At 37.3% G+C, this 24,000-nt stretch overlaps 1 protein-coding gene across 2 annotated transcripts in view; it reads right to left on the bottom strand.

The window, feature by feature from the left end:
* The window catches only part of LOC136825687 (katanin p60 ATPase-containing subunit A-like 2), a 62,985-nt gene that overhangs the window by 4,439 nt on the left and 34,546 nt on the right, over positions 1-24,000 (bottom strand). The window contains exons 3-15 of one of the 2 annotated variants that reach the window (XM_067082398.1): positions 19,093-19,163; positions 14,215-14,338; positions 12,956-13,095; positions 12,770-12,796; positions 7,748-7,921; positions 7,094-7,241; positions 5,533-5,647; positions 4,675-4,781; positions 3,014-3,182; positions 2,223-2,335; positions 1,374-1,570; positions 911-1,082; positions 686-785 (exon numbers count right to left, since the gene is read on the bottom strand). In XM_067082398.1, coding sequence (XP_066938499.1) covers positions 686-785; positions 911-1,082; positions 1,374-1,570; positions 2,223-2,335; positions 3,014-3,182; positions 4,675-4,781; positions 5,533-5,647; positions 7,094-7,241; positions 7,748-7,921; positions 12,770-12,796; positions 12,956-13,095; positions 14,215-14,338; positions 19,093-19,163 — 1,657 coding nt within the window. The remainder of the gene's footprint in view (positions 1-685; positions 786-910; positions 1,083-1,373; positions 1,571-2,222; positions 2,336-3,013; positions 3,183-4,674; positions 4,782-5,532; positions 5,648-7,093; positions 7,242-7,747; positions 7,922-12,769; positions 12,797-12,955; positions 13,096-14,214; positions 14,339-19,092; positions 19,164-24,000) is intronic. The other variant, XM_067082399.1, reaches the window with a different exon arrangement.

Below are 24,000 nucleotides of genomic sequence, written 5' to 3'. Positions count from 1 at the left end.
TTTGGTGCAAAAGGAAGGTCATCAAGGCTGTAGAAGTAGATGTAATGTCATTGGATAAGAAAATGGGTCGTGAATGGCGTGTGAAATGGCTGATGTCTGCAGATGAGGCAGAGTTGATTGGATATAGTGAAAAGGAACTACAGAACTAGTGAAAGAGTTTAAACGTGCTTGCAAGGTGAAAAAGTTGAAGGTCAGTATAAGCAAGAGTAAGGTTATGAAGGTAAATGGAAACCAAGAAGACTGAGCAATGAATACGGGAATGGAGTACGTAAGAATGAAAGCTGCTGATTGGTGTAGGCTGGAGTAAACGAAATAGTTGTGACGTGTAGATGATAAATGTGAGTGAAAGAAAGTGAGCTGAAGCTACTGAGAGTGATTGCATAACATGTGTAAAGAGAAGACTGAGAAAAAAAAGAGAGGTTGAAAAATCAGAAGGATAAGTTCTGCTCAAATAAATCCTTTGCTTCTAGATTCTAATAGCTAGTATTTTCACTCATCAAACGTTTTCTTTCCTGGAATAGGAGGAACAACAATATTTTCTTCTATATGTCACTTCTGAAGCAGAAACATAAATCACTCGTTCTATCTAGCCAACTGAGAACCTGGAAAAAATTCATTCATTTCGGAAAATATGCTTTGTTGGTAAGGGACTAACTATGTCTAAATGCCTGGCTTTACTGCTCACCTGAGTGGTCCTCCAAGACGTTAAATATTTTTCTCAGGCACCCCATCGCAGCCTCTCTGCAGACAACTCGAATATCAGACCCGCTGTAGCCTTCGGACATCTGTGGAAAATATTGACGTTAACAGAACAAAACTCAAACATTTTGAGAGCTCACTTTCCCTAGACAGTCTGATGTAAAATCGTCAAATGTATTACTCAGGCTCAACAGTTACCTTGTTACTTTACCTGGGCTAATTTTTCGTAATCAAGATGAGTGTAAATCGAGTGACCTGATTCTTCGAGGTCAGGTATGACCTCTGGCAGGTGGTGTCTTATCATGCTCTCTCTGGCTTCCATGCCAGGCAGGGGCACCAAAATACGCTTCTCGAGACGCCTCAGCATCGCTGGGTCTAATTGCCTGAGGAGTAACAGAGATGTCAGAAACGCGTCACAGATAAGTCAGTTTGAGGAACAGGGTGTGATTCAAAAACAGTCTGAGAATCACGTCTCTTCTCCAGCTGGGATAAAACGATGGTATCTATACTGAAGAAGAGACGAGATTTCTCTTAGTCCGTCTGGAAGCCCTCCCAGGCGCTCCTTCGGTTCCGATGGTTGAGGATGAACGTGTGAATCAAAATAATGTAGGCTGTAGGTAATTATGAATCAAAACTTACTAAGCGACATGAAGAATCAGTTGCAAGATACTGACCATGGAATATTCGACGCAGCCAAGAGGAACACTCGGTCGTTGGCCTGCGTCAGGCCATCGAGTTCCATCAGCAGCTGGGTTTTCATGCGCCTGGAAGCCTCGTGCTCTTGGTCCCCTTGTCTGGAAGCCATCAGGGCGTCCACTTCGTCGACGAAAATAGTGGAGGGCGCGTGGAATCGAGCCATCTCGAACAAAACCTGTTCGGAAAGTTATTTCCAGAGACTGTTTACATGTTTTGTCTGCAATGCAGATTATCACAGTGAGCTGAACGTATGATCAAGTTTAAATTAAGTGTCTTGGTTGGTTTATTTTATAATCGTTGTGAAAGAAAGTGTTTAACCGTTATTATTTTAATCTTGACAGTTATAACCTTGAGATGGGTGGAAATAAGAATAAGACTTCATTTTCAACATGTTCATTTGATAAAACTACAGGTTGCTCTGTTGGGACAGGAGGGTAAAAAAAGGTGGGAGAAGAAGGGTTATACAACATAACTTCAACGCTTGTTGGAGCCATTTAAGAAATCATTACTTAATCCAAGATTAATTCCAGAGCTATGCAAACTAGGAATGGAAAATGACACATGAACAAAATCTGGTGTATTCTATTTCATGATCAGAGACGATAGATTGGAGGAGCGGTACTTCATTTAATATTGCTTCTCCTTCATGTACTCATAAGTTTTAAGGGTGAATTCACCATGTATGTTGCTGACACCTGTTACTAATAGCAAGTGTTTTCGTAGAACTGTGATAAAAAAACAGTTGAATTTAAATCAGCTTGTATAATTTATTCTCTCTCTCTCTCTCTCTCTCTCTCTCTCGTAGAAATCTTAGAATCTAATCTCACCCTAACAAGTTTCTCGGAATCTCCTCTCCACTTGGACACAAGAGTTGTTGCTGATATGTTGAAGAACGTTGTACGGCATTCAGTCGCCACAGCCTTCGCCAGGAGGGTCTTGCCTGACGGAGGAAAAGATAAACACATTCAGCAAAAGCAATTGCACGGAGGCGGCGTCGTTGTCCAACTAGATGAAATAAAACAAAGAAGAGAGAGTAAAGTTAGGGGACCATTTTTTCCTCTTACTCCTTATAAGCCTCTTGTGTAGTGAGGTTTAAATTAGTGGAAACGGGAAGAAAGTGACCAGGATGAGAGGGCCTTGAATGTAACTGTGTTCAAGGAGATGAGATGTGGAGGGGAAGTCAGGATATAAAAGTTTACACACACCATGGACAGTAATACTCGATGGAGAAGCTCCTGAATCAGTCACTTATGATTGTTAACCAGGACATCTTCTTCAGACAGGTCTTTTATTACTAGTTCGTTCAAAAAACCTTACAATGAATCCAAAACACAGATACAAACACCCCGAAGAAAATATCCCTCAAAACAATTGGTCACCAAGAGCTTATGCGTTCCCGTTTGTTTGTCTTCATGGAGAAGGGGAGCCAGCTCGTGGCTCTAGGGAACACCATGACTCATGGGTGGCTCACTTCTCAATTCATTTAAATACATACACAAACTCCACTCATCATAACGCATACCTGATTTCATGCTGAAGAAAATCACTACGTTTGCCTCTATTATTTGAAATGACAAAGGATAGATCCTTCAGGACGCAGAGAAACGAAATTCTTTACCAGTTCCCGGAGGACCATAGAGCAGAATCCCTCGCCAGGGCTTGAATCTCCCGACGAAGAGCTGAGGATATTTGAGAGGGTAGACGACAGCTTCTTTGACTAGTCTCTTGGCGTCTTCGACACCGATGATGTCCGACCATTTGACCTCCGGATTCTCCACCAGAATTTCCTGGGGGTAGGGTAGACGATTAAGAAATTCATCATAATATATATATATATATATATATATATATATATATATATATATATATATATATATATATATATATATACAGTATATATACATATAGAATCTACTGGTAACTTTTTACCAGATACGTATGTAATTGTAATAGCCACAATATCCTCTTTACACACACCCATTATACAAACACACACATATATATACATATATGTGTGTGTGTATGAGTGTGGGTATAATATGTGTGTTTATGTGTTTGTGTGTATGTGTGTGTATCTTATTCAGCAAATTATGGGTCACATCCTGTGGTTCATACTTCACCTAAGTTGCCGTTTTCAGGCCAATTTTAGGTAGTACTACTTGAATGTTCATGAACCCACTTATTATGGTTTTACATTTCTTTCAAGAACTTTCTGCAATTATGTGCTGACAGGATGTGAAACGTTCAATTCTACGTCAGTTAGGTTTGCACTACCGCAATGACTAATATCCAAAAACAGGCAATATCACTGTGGTGTTATACGACTAGTAAAGATACCTTTCATCAAACTTTAGAACAGCAGGAGATGTAAAGTTACCATGGCCTTTTAATCACTAGGAAATTTTCCACTTTAAAGTACGTCTTTTATAAAATTTGGCTTCCTAAATGTCCCCCTTACATAGACCACTTTGGTTCATACTCCGTAAAATGAACGTAGAACCAAAAGGGGGCTAAAATACGTTATTCATGAATGACTTCAGAAGCCCTAAGCCAGCACGGGCTCTTGCTCACAGAGCAGCTCGTGAACTCAAAGATGAATGAGGTCCCTTCAGCTGAAAGTGGATTCGAATGTAAAGGTATAGCATCAGCTAAAGCGTTTTCCCATCACAAAATACTAATTAAATCATAGAGTGTAGTTTATGAAATCTCTCATTTCATCTCGAGGATTTACAAGTACTGGGCTTCGCGTTTAGATTTGCCGTTGACCAGCCCAGGGTCAGCCTCTTTCAAGACTAGTTTCTGTATAAATGTGCAGAACGCAGGTACCTTGACCAAAGCTTCTAGACTGTACGTAACGTCATTAGAGTCAGACTTGTCTTCTCGACCACCTCAAATATTATTGTCAATTTCGTCAATATTTATTACATGGTTACTCATTAATTAAGAACTGATTTTGAAGCAAAAGCCCGTGCTGACACAAGGCAAGCTTAATCGTCAACAACATATGTAATACTATTTCAAGGATCATTGTAACTTTCTTGAAGCTACGATTCACAATTTATTCCGGTTCTTGTAATCTTTCTTCTGCCATTCCTCTGCTGCCAAGCCGTACCCTTCTTCGTTTCATTTCCTTTCGTATATTCTTCTGGCCTGGGCGAGAAAAGAGGAATAAAGTTGCCCGTCCCATCAGCCTTTGCCCTTAAAATAAAACACACACACACACACTCTGGACAGTCAATGAAAAAAAGGGGAGGTAGAACCACTTAATGAAAATCTTACTCTGTGGATGATGTTAGCCAAGTCCCTGAATTCTCCAGTGAGATGGGGCATTGGAATTGGAAGCTTGAATGCCTTGTCGTCCAATAGGTCGTCTGCTTCTTCTTCCTCTGCAAGTGGAGAAATTAAAAAGTCTTTCTTAATTACTGTTCCGAAAAGAAATTGGTAGAAACAGGCGTTTTTTTACTAATCGTGCAAGGCAAAGTCCTCCTCTGAAAAAATTGAACAGCATAATTTGGCGTCGATTTGTTTCAGCTTCTAACTCTGAAACATGCATGATTCGGACGTGTTCAGTATTGCCTTGAAAGAAAGACACTTCAACAGCTTGTCTGAATGCATCCCCACAATTTTCATCCTTCAGTAAAAATTTAAAAAATCATGCTAGTCTTATGCGAGTACAAGGGTGCGACTCAGTAGTCTGGCTAAACTTTAAAAATATGATAATAATAGTCTTCCCTTCTTTATGTTAGTGTGCAACTTGAAAATAAAGTACAAATATTCAACCTGCTAAAAGGAATGTCGGAATAGCCAATATTTTGAGCAGTTGTTTTATAAGCCATTTTCAAATAGTATTTTCAAGAAATCGCGACTATGAATCAGTTATATCTTTAACACGGTAATCAAGGTCAACATTTTCACTTACAGATGGCGTTGCTTCCCTGACCTTTAAAACAGTTTTTATCCTTCTACAATGCTGAGTATTTTACCTATTGATTACTCTGTAAAATTTTGAGAAAAAATCCTTTTTATCTCTTCCCTTACGAAGATTAATAGATTGTTATAAATTTTTCCCTTTTTTCCTCAATTACGGTAAGATTTTTCCCCCGTATTATTCAAAGCAGCTTGAATCGCGTCTCGTACCTGTTGGTTGGTCCGTTGGATTCTGAGACGGGGGCCCCTTTCCAATGTCGCCTATGTTGTCTTCTAAGCGAGTATAGTCGTTGATCATCTGTTTCAGGTCGAGAATTTGCCTTGGCTGAAACGTAAAGAAATGGGAGATGATTTATATATATATATATATATATATATATATATATATATATATATATATATATATATATATATATATATATATATATATATATATATATATATATATATATAATATATATATTTATATATATATACATATATATATATATATATATATATATATATATATATATATATATATATATATATATATATATATATATATATTCGACAAAGTGAAAGTAGAATACTATTTTCTCGTATGTCATCAACAAGACCTGATATATGTATGTCATATTCTTATGAGTATCAACTTTTAGAAAGACATTATCATTTCTGAAATGGAAAGAGTCGTCTTACCAAAGACCCGATATCAGTGGAAATATGGAATGAATACTTCAAGAAAACACTTAATAGAGGTGCGCTGCCAAAATTTCTGACACTGAAATACTTTTATTTTTATGTTACTTGTTTGCAGAGACATTTGTTGACGGAAAATAGCAACAGAACTATTGCAAATGAGGCATTGATACCGTAGATTATCTTAACTGCAATGAGGCAGGATGACACCACAGGAAGTTACAATGGTATCGAGTCTGAATGGTACCACTGGACGTCAGAATTTTACTGAGTAAGAATAGTACCATTAGCCGTCAGAACTGTACATATAAGCCTGCAAAAACCTAGATTCCTCGTTGAAAAGATAAGTTCAAAAACAAAGACAATACTAAATGTAAGCAACTATACAAGTCTGAAGTTTGATTAGCCTACCGGGTCTGTCTCCCTGAGAAAGAAGTTGTGTTGATTTTAGGCTAAACGCTGGTATTGCATAGAGAGATATTTCTATTACCTCATTAATTATCTTGTGTGTTTAGAAGGATTCTTAGCTTTCTACTCATTTTGGTTAAAACGATATAGTGATATGAGTCTTACAGATACTGTCACCGAACTAATTTTTTTATCTTTTCATCTTGGAGGGAAAATTCAGTTTATCTTCGCCTTCCCCCCTCCCCACCCCCGCCCCCGCCTCCTTGAACAATAGCGCTATTGCTCATAGTCGATGGACCTGCATTCGAACCCGAGCCAAGGCAGTTCGCCTCCTCAAAAATCCAGCGCTTCTCAGTTGACCCAAGAAATGAGTTATGTACCTGGTTGTTAGTCGACTTTCGTCAGTCACAAATCTGGTGCAGTTTAGGAAAAAAGATAAAGAACAGATCTCTTGTCAAAATGTAAACCATTAAATCTTCATTAGGAACGGGAGGACCTCACGAGGTAATCCTCCACCCTCCAGAGCTCAACCATTCCTCTCTCTCTCTCTCTCTCTCTCTCTCTCTCTCTCTCTCTCTCTCTCTGAAAATACTTTTGATGTCGCAAATAGTTTTATTAATTCCATACCACTATTTGTCTTTTCGGTAACGTCTCGCTACGACGGAACGAGAGGAGTCCTTACCACCTTGTTTGTTCTGACAGGCCCCAGATTTCCGCATCCTCTCTCGCTGTCAGTATCCGAGGAAGACTTCGAAGGGTCCTTTTTCTCGTCGCCGGGACTTCGCAGCAAACCGCCACTTCCGGTGACCCTACGGCCGACCAGTGGCGCTCTGGTGGGAGAAGTTAATTAAGGTGAAGTTTAAACTTAATGTATTTCTCACACATGAGGTGACATTATGAAGTGTGGCAAAAACGATTAAAAGTATAAGTAATAAATCTATTCCATTTATAAGCGAAATAACATTATTTCAAATTGTTACTTATCTAGTGTCAAGGGTAAAATGCTATAGCCCTTGGTTGTGTGAATTGCGTAATAAAAATGACAGAAGCTATTTTTAATATTCAAGCAAAGCCTTTGTGTAAGTCTGCCACATCACAGCTAATTTCCGATTTCTTGCCCCTTTAAATCATACAAAACTGACCACTTATATGTGTATGGCCTCTACGTGTGTACCAAAGGCCTCAGCGTGATGACCGTTGCTTTGGAAGAAGAACAATGACAACCATTCGATCTCGCTCAAGAACCGACTTGGCCTCACGAAATGAGCACTTACGCCCTTGGAACCTTGTTCTCTAATGAAAGCCCTTGTGTGAGGAAAAGCAAACTCCCTCTCACCTTTTCAGTTCCTCCCTCTTCTTGTTGTCGATGCTCCGGCCTCTCGAAGTGCCGGTTCGCGTCCGGGGGAGGGACTGGTCGCCAATGCTGGAGGTCTCGTCGCTGAGCGTTGGGTCGCTGACGGCGCGACCCATGCTCCCGCCGGACCCAGTCTTGCGGGGGAGGGATCGCCGCCTGAAATGGATGGACGGATTTCCTGCGTCGTGAAATGACAGAGCGACGGCAAGGGTTCTGGTGTTGATAATATATATCATTAGTTGTGAATATTTATTTTTCCTCAAGGGTGAGGTTCAGTGTAAATGAGGGTGCTGACTTTCTCTCTATTTGTATATGTATGTATAGGTATATATATATATATGTATATATATGTATATGTATATATATGTATATGTATATGTAGAGAGAGAGAGAGAGAGAGAAAGAGAGAGAGCCGGAAATATCTTTAGATATCCAATTCACTATACCTTAGTGATAATTTACACGCAAGGGGAATTATAGTTGATAAGTAAATCTATCCCAGCCTGAATTCGAACCTGGACCTGTGGTTTAAATTCATCGATAGACAGCCGCACTATATATATATATATATATATATATATATATATATATATATATATATTACAAGAATACCTGAAGGAGAATGTAGGGGATTATATTATCCAAAGATATTACAATGACGATCAAATTGTTTTTGGAATAGAAAGCATAAATGATCGTGTACGACCTTTCTGCGTCATCTTCAAATCAAGGACAGAAATCATGAATAGATTGAGAAGACGAATACTACTACTATTGCTACTAGTACTACTACTGCTACTACTACTCCTACTACTACTATTACTGCTGCTGCTTCTGCTGCAGCTGCTACTCTTACTCCTACTAATAATAGTAAGTGAGAAAGACCATCAGTATCCTATCCAGATGTAGATTAACAGTAGGCCCAGAAGAAATCTGATAATTATTTCTATTTTGGGTCAAATCTTTTCATGAATAGCCTCCGGACACTCAGCTATCTGTCAGTCTTTGTTACGCCTTAGTATTTTAATCATCAAATGTTTATTCATTCGGAAAAGAGAATATTACCACGAGATAAAAAGAGGGAAGAAACGGTGCTTCTGTTAAATACAATTTGTCGAAGAGCAAACGCCGGTGGGACGAGCAGTCTCACGCTCTTTTCTAGCCTAGGCCTAAAGAAAAGAAAGTAAAGGGTTAATTACTTCGTAGAGGAAGAAAAAAGTTACAAGATTCTGGGGAAATAGTTGTAGAGACTTCCAAAGCTTAGCAGCAGAAGGAAAAAATAACTGAACCGTGTCATTCTGATAGGGAAGGTTCCTCACTACGAAGACTATCGCTGCAGAAGGGCGTGGCTGCTATTTCACTCGACATGCTAGCAGTTTCACGTGCAGTAGGCGTTGGCTAATTTTCCTTTGTGCGTGTTTGTGTGTGTGTGTGACGCGGTCTCCATGTAAGTTTAGCGAGCGAGAACACTATAAGAACGTTGAATACTATTTTATCCCATTGGCAACATTTCTTTCGCTTAGATTTACAGAATAACATCCATTACATTATTTTGACTGTTTTCCGAGATTAGAAATCATTGCATACTTGCTCAGATTTGCGGAATAACATTCATTACATTTTGGGCGGATTCAGAGACTGGACATCACTACGTATTTGCTCATATTTACGGATTAGCAATCACTACATTTTTGAGTCGTTCTTGGGGTTAACAATCATTACATTTGGCAGGACTTAGAGGTTAGCAATTATTTTTGCACGGATTTCGGAATTGACAACGATTACCTAGGATGTACATTACAATGTAAAATTGTTAAGTATATTAAAACAATGACCAAAAGAATATAACAAGAGAACAAGAACAGTAATTATGATAATCACTAGCAAATTAGAATGTGAACTAATTTCTGTGCATGAAGACAGGAATAAGTTGTGCTTCCTAAAATGATAAAGTAGAATAAAAACCGCCTAAACAGAACCACTTTTAATCATAACAAGGCCATGTTCCGATTAAAACGCCCAATCTTTTCTTGTCGTTCGGAGAAAATGGAGTAGATTGTGTGTAAAAATATTGATTGACTTATGGATACTGAAACTGGTGTTACAACGAGAGTGTGGGCAAAAGTAACGATGAAAAAGACTATCGTTTGAAGCCTTTGCATAGAATAGTTATGTTTTATGATCTCTTGTATTTTTATTGTGCTTAAAATTTTACTTTAACAACGGTGTGTGGGGGAGCAAATTTTACCTGTGATTACCTATATTTACCTGTTTTTTTTTTTTTAATCAACGCAAGCGTAATGGTTGCTGTTAACGTTGAAGCGGTGAGTTAAATACCTGGTAATTTAGACTGAAGACAGTGGGGATGTAAAACCGCTTGAGCAATATATGTATATATATATATATATATATATATATATATATATATATATATATATATATATATGTGTGTGTGTGTGTGTGTGTGTGTGTGTGTTTCGTGTACAGATAGATAAATAAATAGATAGATAGATAGATAGAAGAATATACCGCATATATGCACGTATAAACAGTAACCTATACATATATATATATATATATATATATATATATATATATATATATATATATATATATATATATATATATATATATATGTATATATATATATATATGTATATATGATGTATGTATGTATGTATGTATGTATGTATGTAAGTATATATACACATGTTGATACAGTACATATATACATGTATATTATTATATATAAACTGTATTTGTGGCTTCATATTTGTGAATATGAGGAGGCAACGCTTGTATAAGTGTTAAAAATTAATAATTAGCCAAGTATTACAAACTTATCAATCACCTGTCACGGTGGGAATGGGGTGACACTGATTCTAAACACAGAATCTGAATTCGACTGGCATATGTAGTACAACAGAGTCGACATCAACTTATATCTCTCTTGATAGTCGAGTGATCACAATCGCTGTCTGACTTTGTTTCCAAACCAGGCCGTGGTCTGAATCCTGCCCGGCGCAGAATCACTTATCATTTATAATTCCCTTAGGATGCAAGTTATTCCTAAGGTATAGTGAATTCGATATTAAATGGTATTTATGACTTGATATTTATGAATGTCAAAATATCACAAGATTATCAATTTATATATATATATATATATATATATATATATAAATATATTTCTATATGTATACATGTATATATAATACATGTATATATGTGTGTGTGAGCTAATGTTTAAATACGTTAAAAAATCTTTACAAACTTTTTAATACCAAGGACGTTAAAAATGTGAACTCTTCGAAACACGACGAAATGAAATCTACGGGAGTATCCCATTCTTTCTAATTGTGCTTCGTTTTCTTTAATACTCCCGCTGTTCGATTTGCTCCAGTTGCTGCTTTTTCCAAAAGACCGAAGTTATCTGGACAGAATTAAGCATATTTTATTACCTAATCCCTTAAGTATGAGAGATAAGAACACAGGAATTACATTTAACGTTTGTATAAATTCAATATAATTTAAATAACATAGTATATATAAGTCTCACTAGGGCAGCCAGCGATAAACATAACCTAAATTGATTTTTCTGACCTTGAAAGTATCGAAGTGCATTCTAGGCTCAATCTAGAGCATAATTTTCAGTATTCCTCCACATTCTGGTATTCAGCTCTCCATTATTTTTTTTTTAGAATAACTATATTCTAGAAAGGCAAACCCATCTTACATCAAATATACCAGCTATTCTCTATCAGCTTCAGCAAACAGGTCGAACTGACTGCAGTAATTTCTGTTGATTCAAGGTTTTAACTAATTATCGCTTCAATTTCCACAGTCAAGACCAAATTCAGTTTTCGTGATTTGGAGTCTTAGACGCACCTTCAGAGCAATTTTGAATTTGGAGGATTTTGTCATTTATTCACCTCTTTATCCTACAATTATGGCTCTTTATATAATAAGCATTTATTGAAATTATAAAAATTTAGGGATTCTGAGATGTAAAATCTTTATTTTGCGAAGGAATTCATCAAAGAAATGAGGTCTTTATAAAGCTATTCTCTATATCAAAAATAGGATACTTAAAGAAGAATTTATTGATTATGGGAAGTATAATCAATTTCAAATGATTCGCCGAGTCAATAATCCTTAAAATGGCTTCGTGAATCATATTCTTTCTTTGAAATTCCGTCTCATAAACGTATTTGGTATCTAATCTGGCAGACGATAGGACACTTTTTTTTTTTTTAATCAACGATACTATTTAAACACGCGCGTTTAATATATATTATTTAATATATATTATTTTCTCCTCTTCCTTCGTTTATTTACTTGTCTATGTTCATGGCATATCACTTTTCACTATCATATTTTGATTCCCAATTTTCATTAATCCTACATCGTTATAATTTTTTTTCACTTTCTCACCTCTTCTATAGTATTACTTTTTGGTACAATTCCCTCTATTATTCCTCTACTTACTCTGACTAGCAAATGATTCTCTTAAACGAAATTACTTTCATACCTAGAGAAAATCTAGCGAAACATTGCAGCCATGATGATCCAAGCACCAAAAACACCATAATAATCAAGTATGGTGATTTCTGATTTCTCATTTCAGTTACCTCTAATAAAAAGATACCACAGGAATATACACCAAGCAAATAAATGAAGAATAACGTTTAATGTAAACTACGCAGCATTGAAAGCATTAAATTCTGTCTAGCTGGTCTAGCTAATGCTTTCTTAAGCAGCATAATTTATCACAATGCTTCCTGTTTTAAGCTTTTTTTTTTTACTTTCCAGCGAGTGTCAATGTACCTTTATTCATTTGCTATATAACTACCAACCTTGCTTTTTGTATGAAAGTTATAATGGGCCATATTCTTATAATTAAGTATTCGAAAACTAGCAAAATCATAAACATTACGCTTGACAACGAAAGCTTAAAAAAATCACAGTGCGTGTAGCCAATCGTGTAGCTACGCACATACGAACCTCTTTTCGTTGAGGCGTACCATACTCCTGACAAAATCGTAAGATACGAATTATTTCTGAAACCTTCTAACAATAAGACAAATAACCAAAAAAAATCATATGTGACAAAAAAGAAATAAATAAATCAACAGAAAGTGAAATGGAAGAACAGAAGCATAGCAATTATTGAAAATTAGTTCTCAGTACCTGAAGAGAGGACTCTTCCTGGTAGCCAGTAAATCTTTCTTGGGAGCCGAATTTTCCTCGTCGTGGTGGGAGCATTTGTGAGGCTTTGGGGATGGTCTTGGTCCTATCACTCTTTTCGCCAGCTTCGGGTATTTCTGAAACTGTTGGAGAGTATTAGTCAAATGGCTTACAAGAATACACAATGCATGGAGCAATAGCAATTTCAACCAAACTTAGTATACATATGACTTACTATCTGGAAAAGAACACTGTAGGGGTAAGACATCACTGGCACCAAAGGGGGTGTGTGGGAAGGGGGTGACATGTAAAAATAACCGAAAACGACAGATATTAGTGTCTAATCCATAGTTTTCAAGGTCGCTGAGATTAATAGTGACACTCCCGATGCTTTTTAAGTCCAAGTTCAGCCCCGATAGGAAGGGGGGTGAGAAGGGGTGAAAAATAAAATGTCAAAAATGACAGATATTAGCGTCTAATCCATAGGTTTTGAGGTTGCTGAGGTGAATAGTGACATTCCCAATGCCCTTTAAGTCCAAGTTCAGCCCGACAGGAATGGCAGGTGAGAAGGGGTGAAAAATAAAATGTCAAAAATAACAGATATTAATGTCTAATCCAAAGTTTTTGAGGTTGCTGAGATGAATAGTGACGTTCCCAATGCCCTTTAAGTTCAAGTTCAGCCTCGACAGGAATGGCGGGTAAGAAGGGGTGAAATATAAAATGTCAAAAATAACAGATATTAATGTCTAATCCAAAGTTTTTGAGGTTGCTGAGATGAATAGTGACATTCCCAGGAATGGCGGGTAAGAAGGGGTGAAATATAAAATGTCAAAATGCTGGGTAATGTAACTGAAGCAACTATCTTAACAGGAAAGGGAGAGAGAGAGAGAATAGAGGGGTGTTAGGGAGGAGAGAGAGAGTTTAAAGGTTGTCATTCAGAGTTTTTCCGGGCAGCGCAGGGTTGGTCACCTAGTGTATGTATATATATATATATATATATATATATATATATATATATATATATATATATATATATATATATATATATAGATAAATAGATAGATATAGTAGCCAGAGGATAGAGATAGACATAAACTAACCATGAATCACCTCAATAATTTCATTCTTTTACGGATATTATATGAATGTTAAATGACAAAAAACCTTACATCATGTGACGTCTCATCTTGAGTGACTCAGTCCTTCCTAAGATCAAATATTAGTGCATTGACTCACCTGACTCATCATCAGGACTGACTCACCTTCATGACGTGCCATGACTCGTACTCCTGCAGGATGCCTGACAGGTCGACGCTGTCGCAGACTGAAAACTGTTCCGTGTTCAGTCTGGCGTCTTGTTCGAGGGATTTGGCTGCTGCAAAATAACTGGTGGGGAGAAAATTGTTTTGGTATTATTTTGATTACTAGTTTTGCTCTAAACTAATGAGGTATCAGTCTACTCTAAAATAACATAACTTCATAACTGTCAGAGCTTGTGTCTAAACCACTTGGCAGTAACCTAAGCAGAGATCGTAGTTTAGAGGCCTAACCCAACTTTATGTAAAAGTAAGATATGTATATAATTTTTACTTGATATTTGTACATACACACATAAATATATTTATATGTGTGTGAGTGTGTGTGTGTTCGTATGTATGTAAGTATATATATATATATATATATATATATATATATATATATATATATATATAGAGAGAGAGAGAGAGAGAGAGAGAGAGAGAGAGAGAGAGATTTTGAGAGAGAGAGATTGAGGGAAAGAAAGAGAGAGAGAGAGAGAGAGAGAGAGAGAGAGAGAGAGAGAGAGAGAGACTGGGGGAAAGAAAGAGAGAGAGAGAGAGAGAGAGAGAGAGAGAGAGATCCTGGATACAATTCGATATGAAGATAAACATACATGAATAGTAAACGATTTCATATACCAGAGAGAATGAGTCCAGTTCAACAGACCGCTCTCATGAAAACCAGAGGTTAGCGTCACGATGTTTGTGGTCCATCCTGTTAGCTTAATGGATCGGAGGGTGTTAATCGTTAGGCAGCTCTCAAGTGACTTGATAAGAATCGTTACTTTTGTCGAAGGCTCTTGGGGATACACTGGTATCACCGAGTGGCAGATAAGGAGGGCCTGAACAGAGTGGATTCGGGCTTCGTTGAAAAGGCAGTCTTAAAATAATGAAGTGATTGGTAAACTCTTAAGGAAATGCTGTATGGATAAATACAAAGAGGATGTCATTCTTTTGTGTTGCTTCGCAGATGACTGAGGAGAAAGCGCTCAAGATCAAAGTCTCTGAAGACTGAGAGACAGAGGGGATGTGGTGTTGTTGGAGGAGGAGGAGGAGGAGGAGGAGGAGGAGGAGTAGGAGGAGGTACGAAAAGGAGAGATGCGTGCTCATCATGAATAGTAATGCCTGATCGAGGTATAGTACTAGGCCAGCAGAGAAGGCCAAAGAAGGTGAGAATTTGGGGAGATGAGACTACAGTAAAAATGAAATGGAAAGGACAGGAATAGAGCAGTTCGAACCGAAGAGCTGAACAAAACTGAGGCCGTAAAAAAAGTGAAAATTAAACACGATAGAGGAGTCTTGTGAACAAAATTTAAACTTTTATTATTAAAATAGGGGAATTGGCCGAAAGAAAAATACGTATTAAAGACCTGCCATTAGATTAATTCCCAAACAAAAGTTTAATCAAAATATTCTTGAAGAACTCGTCAGAAGTACGACAATGTTCAATCTTAAATAAATGCTGCTATAGTTAGGAAAGATTTCTCGTAATTATATAATTAAAATAAAAGCGCATTGACAAATTGACGGGAATATCCAATTTTAAATAAATGCCTTAATGGTAAAGGAAAGATTACTTTTTCTTTTCATTCACAAAAAAAGCGAATGGACGAACTGAACAGTATCACAAAACGCTCTATAAATTACGATACCATACCATATAGCTCTGAGGGAAAATGATTTTCATCGTTGCCGTTCAGACAAGCATTGTTTTTGGGTCAAACTCGGCTCTTAAACGGAATCTCCAGATTCCAGGAAACAACTCAGACGTTCCAGGCTGGATTATGAGGGAGAGAAAATGGCGGGTCCATTTTGTTGTCATGCAATTTTGTCTTCTCTCTTCTTGTGAAATGAGTTTCTTGCTTGTTCTCTGATTATTCTGGGTTCTTGTGCTTTATTTTAAAAATATGCCATTTTTAGATAAACTTTTATTTCTGGGGAAATACGAATCCTGATTAAAATGCGTTTAAGGTGTGAGATTTCTGGCAAGTGAACGTATACACCCTGCTGACAACTCCCCACAGTCGACTAACCACCAGGTACATATTCATTGCATGGGTCAACAGAAGCATAATAGGGTCCAACGTACGGGCCTATGTCTATCTGTCCTCACCAGGGATTCCAGCTACTTGGTACTATATATTTGACCTATATAACTAAGTCCTCGTTTAAACAACATATTTTGTCTCCATATAAAAAGAAAATTTTATTATTTTGTGCTTCAAACAAATATCTTGTTTTCTTCTCCTTAACATTTAATGGTTCAGATACATTCAGGTTTATTCTCCTCATAATTTCATCTCACAAACTTGCCTTCGAAAGTATGCAACTAAGCAAACATCCTCAAGTTTTCGGTCTTGTCATCAATTCTCTCTCTCTCTCTCTCTCTCTCTCTCTCTCTCTCTCTCTCTCTCTCTCTCTCTCTCTCTCTCTCTCTCTCTCCTGTTCGTTCGAAAAGCTGTTTATTTTTCCAATACTGTCTGACTGAATTGTTTTGGGTCTCTCTGGCATTCGACGAATAAAAGTTTTTTCTTGTCTTGTCTGTTGTTTAAACTGCCCGTTTCATCTTCTCTCTCTGAAATTTTCCTTAAAATACCCTTAGCAATCTTTCATGAAACAGCAAAGAAAGGGCAGGACCTTTCCGAGAAGCGTCGATTTTTTTAACAAAGCGCGTTCAGTGCCAATCTTTTTTCCCCTGATACTTGCGTCTTCGGCAACTCACTTTGTTCTTCCCCCAGCAATCGTATTGTCATGTCTTACTTTCTCGATCAAAATTCTACCCTGTGCTTTTCTGGTTTACAGAACTAGCTTGAACCTATAATATTTACAGTTTACTTGATTACCATTAGCTTTATCAAACGCAAAGAACAATTACTTGCCTCACCTACTGTTTCAGAATCTTTCCCTTATAGTACCTTGCACACCTTGGTCAGCCGCTTAACCGTAATTTCACCAACCCTTTCCAATCTTGCTTCATTCACCTCTGCCCATTAAACTTCTAATGTTGTTGCTTATATTTACCTGCTATTTCCATTACATTTCTTCTCTTCACTCTCATTGTTTTATGAGCTCCCTATCTACCCTCCTGTGGACCTGTTCATGATCTTTTTTTCAACCATGGAGTTGCACTTCAAATAATATCTTTTTGACCTTCACTATGCTTCTTATTTTCTCTCTAGTTATCTTAATTACTCTTCCTTTCAATTTCCCTGCCCTCCTGTACCCATAACACCCCCTGCTGACTCGATGACCTAATCCTAGAATTCTATGTATAGGCCTACATATTCATCGCCTTACATGCACGTTTTACTTTTTTCCAGCCCACTTGTCTAGCTTATTTTTGCTTAACCAAACTCACGTTATTCTTTACAAAGAAAAACCACAAGTTTATGTAAACAAATTTCAAAAATGAACGTTGCTATTTATGAGGCCAGGAGGCGAACATGACTGATAAGCAAATAAATTCTTAACCGAATGGCTTCAGTCACCGATTTTCCGCGTAAGCCGGGGTTCGTGTCATGCAACGGTGGCATGCAAGTAAGCAAACGGCATTGCCACACGTCGGTCGATTCAGTTGGCAACCCTGCGAGAATCGACGTCAATCGCTTTCCACGTCTCATTCCGTCGCTCGTCTCTTTCATATAAGCACGCTCTGTCTGTTTGTGCGTTGTCTGACATGTTAAGCCTTGTACCATTCAGTTTTAATCAAACGAAGGACAAGATTGTGGATGTCTTTTTACCATATGCTTTTGGGAGACGTTACGGACATTGGCTGTAAAATTTCAGCGTTAGATTTGTTGCTTTCATTTATTTGCGAATGCTAAAAATCATAAGTAAAATTTTAAAAGCGAAAATTAAGGGAAAACATTTCCCTTCTATATAGACATGAGAAAAAATCTATGACCCTTGACCTTTGATTACTTGCCGACTATGAAGAAGCCCTTGTTGTCATTCGTCCTGACCCCAGATTTAATTAAGAGAAAATGTACAACAGGAAACCTGACGACACACCACGGAGCAAAAAAAAAAAAAGAATAAAATGATTCGTTGCAAACGTTGAACGCAAGAAGAAGAGTTACAGTTACAGTCATATTTACAGACAAGGTTAATATACATATATATTAGATTTTCTATAAGCAGAACTGACACTGAAAGATATAAAATAAGCAAAATCAAAGAAGACCATGAAACCGAGAGTGCAATGGCGAGTCGTGTCCTAAGTCTAAATCACAGAGGAGGTTCAAAGAGGCTCCAGGCATTTGGCCTCGACTGTCCAAGTCCTCACTGAGCAAAGGACGAATTCTATGCATTCACGACCTTATACTTTCCTGTTTTGGAATAAAAACCAATCCACAAAGAAACATACATTGGTTTTTGCTGATCTGGGCATTGAATTAGGCTCATGTTAGTTAGTCAGCTGCAAGGGTGGAATATGACATAGAGATGGTTAATACCTTCACTCCAAAAGACTTAGTGGAATCAGGTCTGAAGCATTTTTACGGACACACCATCTTACTGTCCCTATGTACTAAGGCTGAGGTAATCATCTAAAACCTCCTTTATTAAGCCTCGCTGAGATATCGGAAGGATAAACCTTTCTACGGCCACGCCCTCAAAAGGTTTTTGGGTTGGAAGTGTGTGTGTGTGTGTGTGTGCACGTTCGAGTGAGTGTATGTGTGTATGTTTACGTGAGTATATGTGCGTATGCATGTCTGTGTGAGTGTGTGCTTGTATGAATTTGTGTGCGTATGTGTACGTGTGAGTGTATATGTGCGTGAGTGTGTGTGTGTGTATATGCGCGTATGAGACTTTGATTACTTTGCCAAATTCAAATATACTCACCCTTCTTGTTCTAAATAGTGATGGACTAGGATAATCAGACTCTTCCTTCGCACTTCTGACCTCTTTTCAGCCTGGAAGAAAAGAAATTCACTTATCAAAGTATTTAAGAATATCTTCACAAATAAGTAGGGGGGGGGGAACTAGGCTCTTCTTTGATTTCAGAGGACAATATTGAAAGCGAACATTTCTTTTACTTTTGTGGAATTCTCACTCAGTTGCTTTATGTATGTAATATATATATATACATACGTACATATATGTATATGTATAGTTAGTCACAATGACCTCTAAACTTCTCGATTTGCTCACACAAAAAGTTTGTTGGGATTATATATATATATATATATATATATATATATATATATATATATATATATATATATATATATATATATATATACATATATATCTATGTATGTATGTATATATATATATATATATATATATATATATATATATATATATATATATATATAACTACACAGTTTCTAGAACTAAGGGCTCATAATGAAATTTGTGACCCCAACTATTGAAGCAACAGCTAATGACACTTATTCATGTAATGAACATTCCCTCCTTGACTTGTGCAACACTTAAATACATTTTAGATTTACCTGTTGGTTTAATGATATGGAATAGTGAGACTTTAGAGAGTTTGTGGAGCAACGAAGGGAATCTACCTGGATAATTGCGATCATTAAGTAAGCGTGAAGTGTTTGTGAAGTTTGCAAGGTCACCTTTCTGAAAATACACGGAAGAAGAAGAAGTATGCCTTAGTTTAACCAGACCACTTGAGGAGCTGATTAACAGCTCTCCTAGGGCTGGCCCGAAGGGTTAGACTTATTTTATGTGGCTAAGAACCTGTTGGTTACGTAGCAACGGGGCCTACAGCTTATTGTGGAATCCGAACCACATTATACCGAGAAATTAATTTCTGTCACCAGAACGCGAACGCGGGACCAGCGGAGTGCTAGCTGAGAACGATACCTACCCGTCCAATGAGGACCTTTGACATTACACGGAAACTAGTATACTGCACCATCGTACCATCCACAGAAGCGCATATTTTCTTACACCTTGTAAGTCCGTCCTTTGATAAATGAAGCCATATAGGTGAAAATGTGTAGCTATAAGTATACGCAAGTATTTTAATGAATACTAATTTGCTCCAATTCTTACGCGTTTCACCGTCACCCTAATCCCAGCCCAAACCCACATGAATACGTAATATTCAGTTAATGAAGTGTTATTTGCCGTTATTTGTTCTAACATGCGTTCCTTAAAAGAATAAATACCACTAGTATACCACAATAACTACGGTTCCATTGAACATAGAAGCTCATGGTGTGCACGCAACTTATGCCGTCTAACACGCTGCTTTTCCTCGCGCCCCCCCCCCCCTATATACGGATGCTGGGTCACGTCAAGCATGAAATCTACTTTATATTATATTTCCAATTTTGAATCCCTCATACAACTCCGACGCTAATTGTAAGAGCGTTAATCGTTTCCAGAATTACTGGAAGTTTCTCAACCTCCACTTGGTGTTTCATTTACTCGTTACCCTTTAAAAGAAAAAAAAAATAATAAAATGGTTCATTGCAAATGTTGAACGCATGAAGAAGAGTTACAGTTACCCACATTCCGGCGAAATTGCTCCCCACCCACATATGACGCCACAAGCCATAATTCGCCCGAAGATATGATCATCTTCCCCCTAAAGCTAAGTTGCTTTTGCAGATTTCCATTCCAGGAGGTCTGGGAACACAAAGAGAGCCTGACTTATCATGAATTACTTGGCCGAATGGTTGGAAGACACGCACCGACGAAAATCTTTCTTTGTGTGAAAATTCAGTATGGTCATCATTTCTCTCTCTCTCTCTCTCTCTCTCTCTCTCTCTCTCTCTCTCTCTCTCTCTCTCTCTCTCTCTCACACACACACATACACAAAGCGAATGGCCATGATGAATTACTGGCCACATATGAAGAATATCTACTTTTCAGAAAATTGAAAATTCCGAATTTAACAAATTTCTGTGTGGAAGGTAGGTTGGGAATTCACGCCTATTTAATAAAATTTCACAGAACTTACAAAAGTATTTGAAAGTTTATAAGAAAATGAAAGTCCAAAAATGTCGTGCAAAGAGCTATAAATATCAGTTATAATTTACCCCAAAATAAAGCCATCACTCTCTGAAGAGCATGAGCGGGAATGAGTCTTGTGACATCACTAAGTGTGAGATGGTTTAGACGTGTTGTGAGAAGCATTCAGTCAATTAGCAGGAATTAGCAGGGCGAAGACTATCTGGAAGGCTCAGAAAATATACAAGAACCTAGACCAGAGGGGAACTGAGACTGCAAATGCACAAGAAAGGAGAAAGTAGATAAACCCCATTTCACGTCTGATCACGCAAAGGGAAAAATCTGACCTACAAACGCTGGCGATGATGATCAAAAATGACCTTCACTTCCTCAAGCTGGAATTGGTGGTGATTTATAGAGTTGGCAACCAATTGTCCAATTCCAGAGGAATTTTCGTTCTCACGCGTTCCGCAGTAGAATCAAAACTAACCTTTATCAGTTCACTCTCAGCCTTGTTTTAACCCAATCTAATAAGCTATTACCTGATTGTGATTTAACAGCATTGTCATCAGATGTGCTTGATTTTCCAGCGTGACATATACCAGCGTGTACTCTCAAGTTACTCAGAGGTAAAACGGTCTGGAAAATGCTTTCCCATAACACGTCACTTCGAACAAAAAAAAAAAAATCCCAGGTTCATCGCACGAACAACAAGATCTAGTCATAATCACATGATTCCTATCCGTCTAAAAGACAGGGAAAAGCTCCCCTCCGTCTAATAGACAGGCAACAGTCTCCCAACAGTCCGCACTGCGACAGGGAAGGCATTCCTTGGCAGCAGGATGCCTACAGGAATGACAGACACATCTAAGAGCAGAAAGTGTTTTGGACAGCAGCTCAAGAGGGCCTCCGAGCTGAAGAATGACTGACTAAAGAAACACTTGGCTACATATTTTATGAAAATTGTAATTGAATCAAAATTAGAACCATCTCTAGTAAAGGTTGACACACACACACATACACACACACACACACACACATATATATATATATATATATATATATATATATATATGTGTGTGTGTGTGTGTGTGTGTGTGTGTGTGTGTGTGTGTGTGTGTGTGTGTGAGCGTGCGTGCGCAGAAGCGACAATAACATGATTACAATATTTGGAAGTGAAGATCTTCCATTGTTCTTTAAGAGGTATATTCAGCAAACATACCTAAAATGCACAGTGGAAATTTTTGTTTACCTTCAGACGTAGACACGCACACATACACACACACATATATATATACATATATATGTATGTGTGTTGGGGGCTGTCTAAAAATAGCTTTTACACACATAGCATGATATGGTCTCCAGTTATATTTAGAGACGCATATATATATATATATATATATATATATATATATATATATATATATATATGTGTGTGTGTGTGTGTGTGTGTGTGTTGTGTGTGTGTGTGTGTCTAAAAATGGCTTTTACACCCATTGCATGAAATGGGCTCCAGCTATTTTTTAGACGCACGCCCATATATATGTACTGTATGTATGTATATATAAATATATATATATATATATATATATATATATATATATATATATATATATATATATATATATATATATAATACATACAGTATATATATATAAATCTGACCAACCCGGCACTGCCCAGGATAAGTCTGAATGGCAATGGATAAACTCTCTCTCTGTCACCCCCTTCCCAACCCCACCCCCTTTGGTGCCACTGATGTCTTACCCCCACAATAGTAGGTTATATGCACAGTATACCGAAATTAGTATGATAAAATCGTAAAGTTACCAAGTCTACGGTCATAACCAGCCCTGTTTCACTGGCAGAACCAGCTCCGTTCCAGGGAAGCCCTTCCACCACCCCCCCCCCGCTTAGGTGCCCTTTGGTATAGTGACGTCTTACCCCCACAGTATTCTTTTCGAGGTAGTAAGTCATATGTATTCCAAATTTGGTTGAAATCGCTCAATGCGTTTCAGAGTTACGCTGGAACATACATACATACGTACATACATACATCCATTTATATATATATATATATATATATATATATATATGTGTGTGTGTGTGTGTGTGTGTGTGTGTGTGCGTGCGTGTGTGTAGATATACAGGTATATATGTGTCTAAAAATAGCTTTTACACCCATTGCGTGATGTGGTCTCCAGACATTTCAGTATGACATGGAGTCCACCCTTCAGCACCAGAGCTCATAATTACACGGCGAAGAGAATCTCTAGCCGATATTTATGCATTTAATTACGAGTAACAGACGTCCGAATAACAGTAAATATTGTGTCTTCCGACAATTTCCAGAGGGATGTGTCTTAACACGAAATTACAGCTACTTTTTTCTATTTCATGCTAATTAATTTTACCTTGTCTTTTACTTTTGATTTGGTTGTCATGGCTACAACAGTGACGACAATAATAATAATAATAATAATAATAATAATAATAATGAATATATAAAATGCTTTTTTATGTACTCGAGCAATTTAATGTAAAATTCAAAATAAAAAAATGACAAAACAGAATATTTTGACCGTAATATAACTGTAATTAATACGGCTGAGAGAGCATGGTTATTTTAATAATAATAATAATAATAATAATAATAATAATAATAATAATAATAATAATAATAATAACGCATGATTCTTAAAATGGAGAAACAAATCCACAGTAGATAAAAAAAAAAGTAGGTCTATTCGGAAACGACGACATTGCCTGATTCACCATTGCTTCTTTTAACGACCAGTTCCTTGTTTTGTAAACAACTTCGCT

The sequence above is a fragment of the Macrobrachium rosenbergii genome, chromosome 39 (assembly GCF_040412425.1).
Source record: "Macrobrachium rosenbergii isolate ZJJX-2024 chromosome 39, ASM4041242v1, whole genome shotgun sequence".
NCBI classification, from domain to species: domain Eukaryota; kingdom Metazoa; phylum Arthropoda; class Malacostraca; order Decapoda; family Palaemonidae; genus Macrobrachium; species Macrobrachium rosenbergii.
This window is presented reverse-complemented; position numbering and strand designations above follow the sequence as displayed.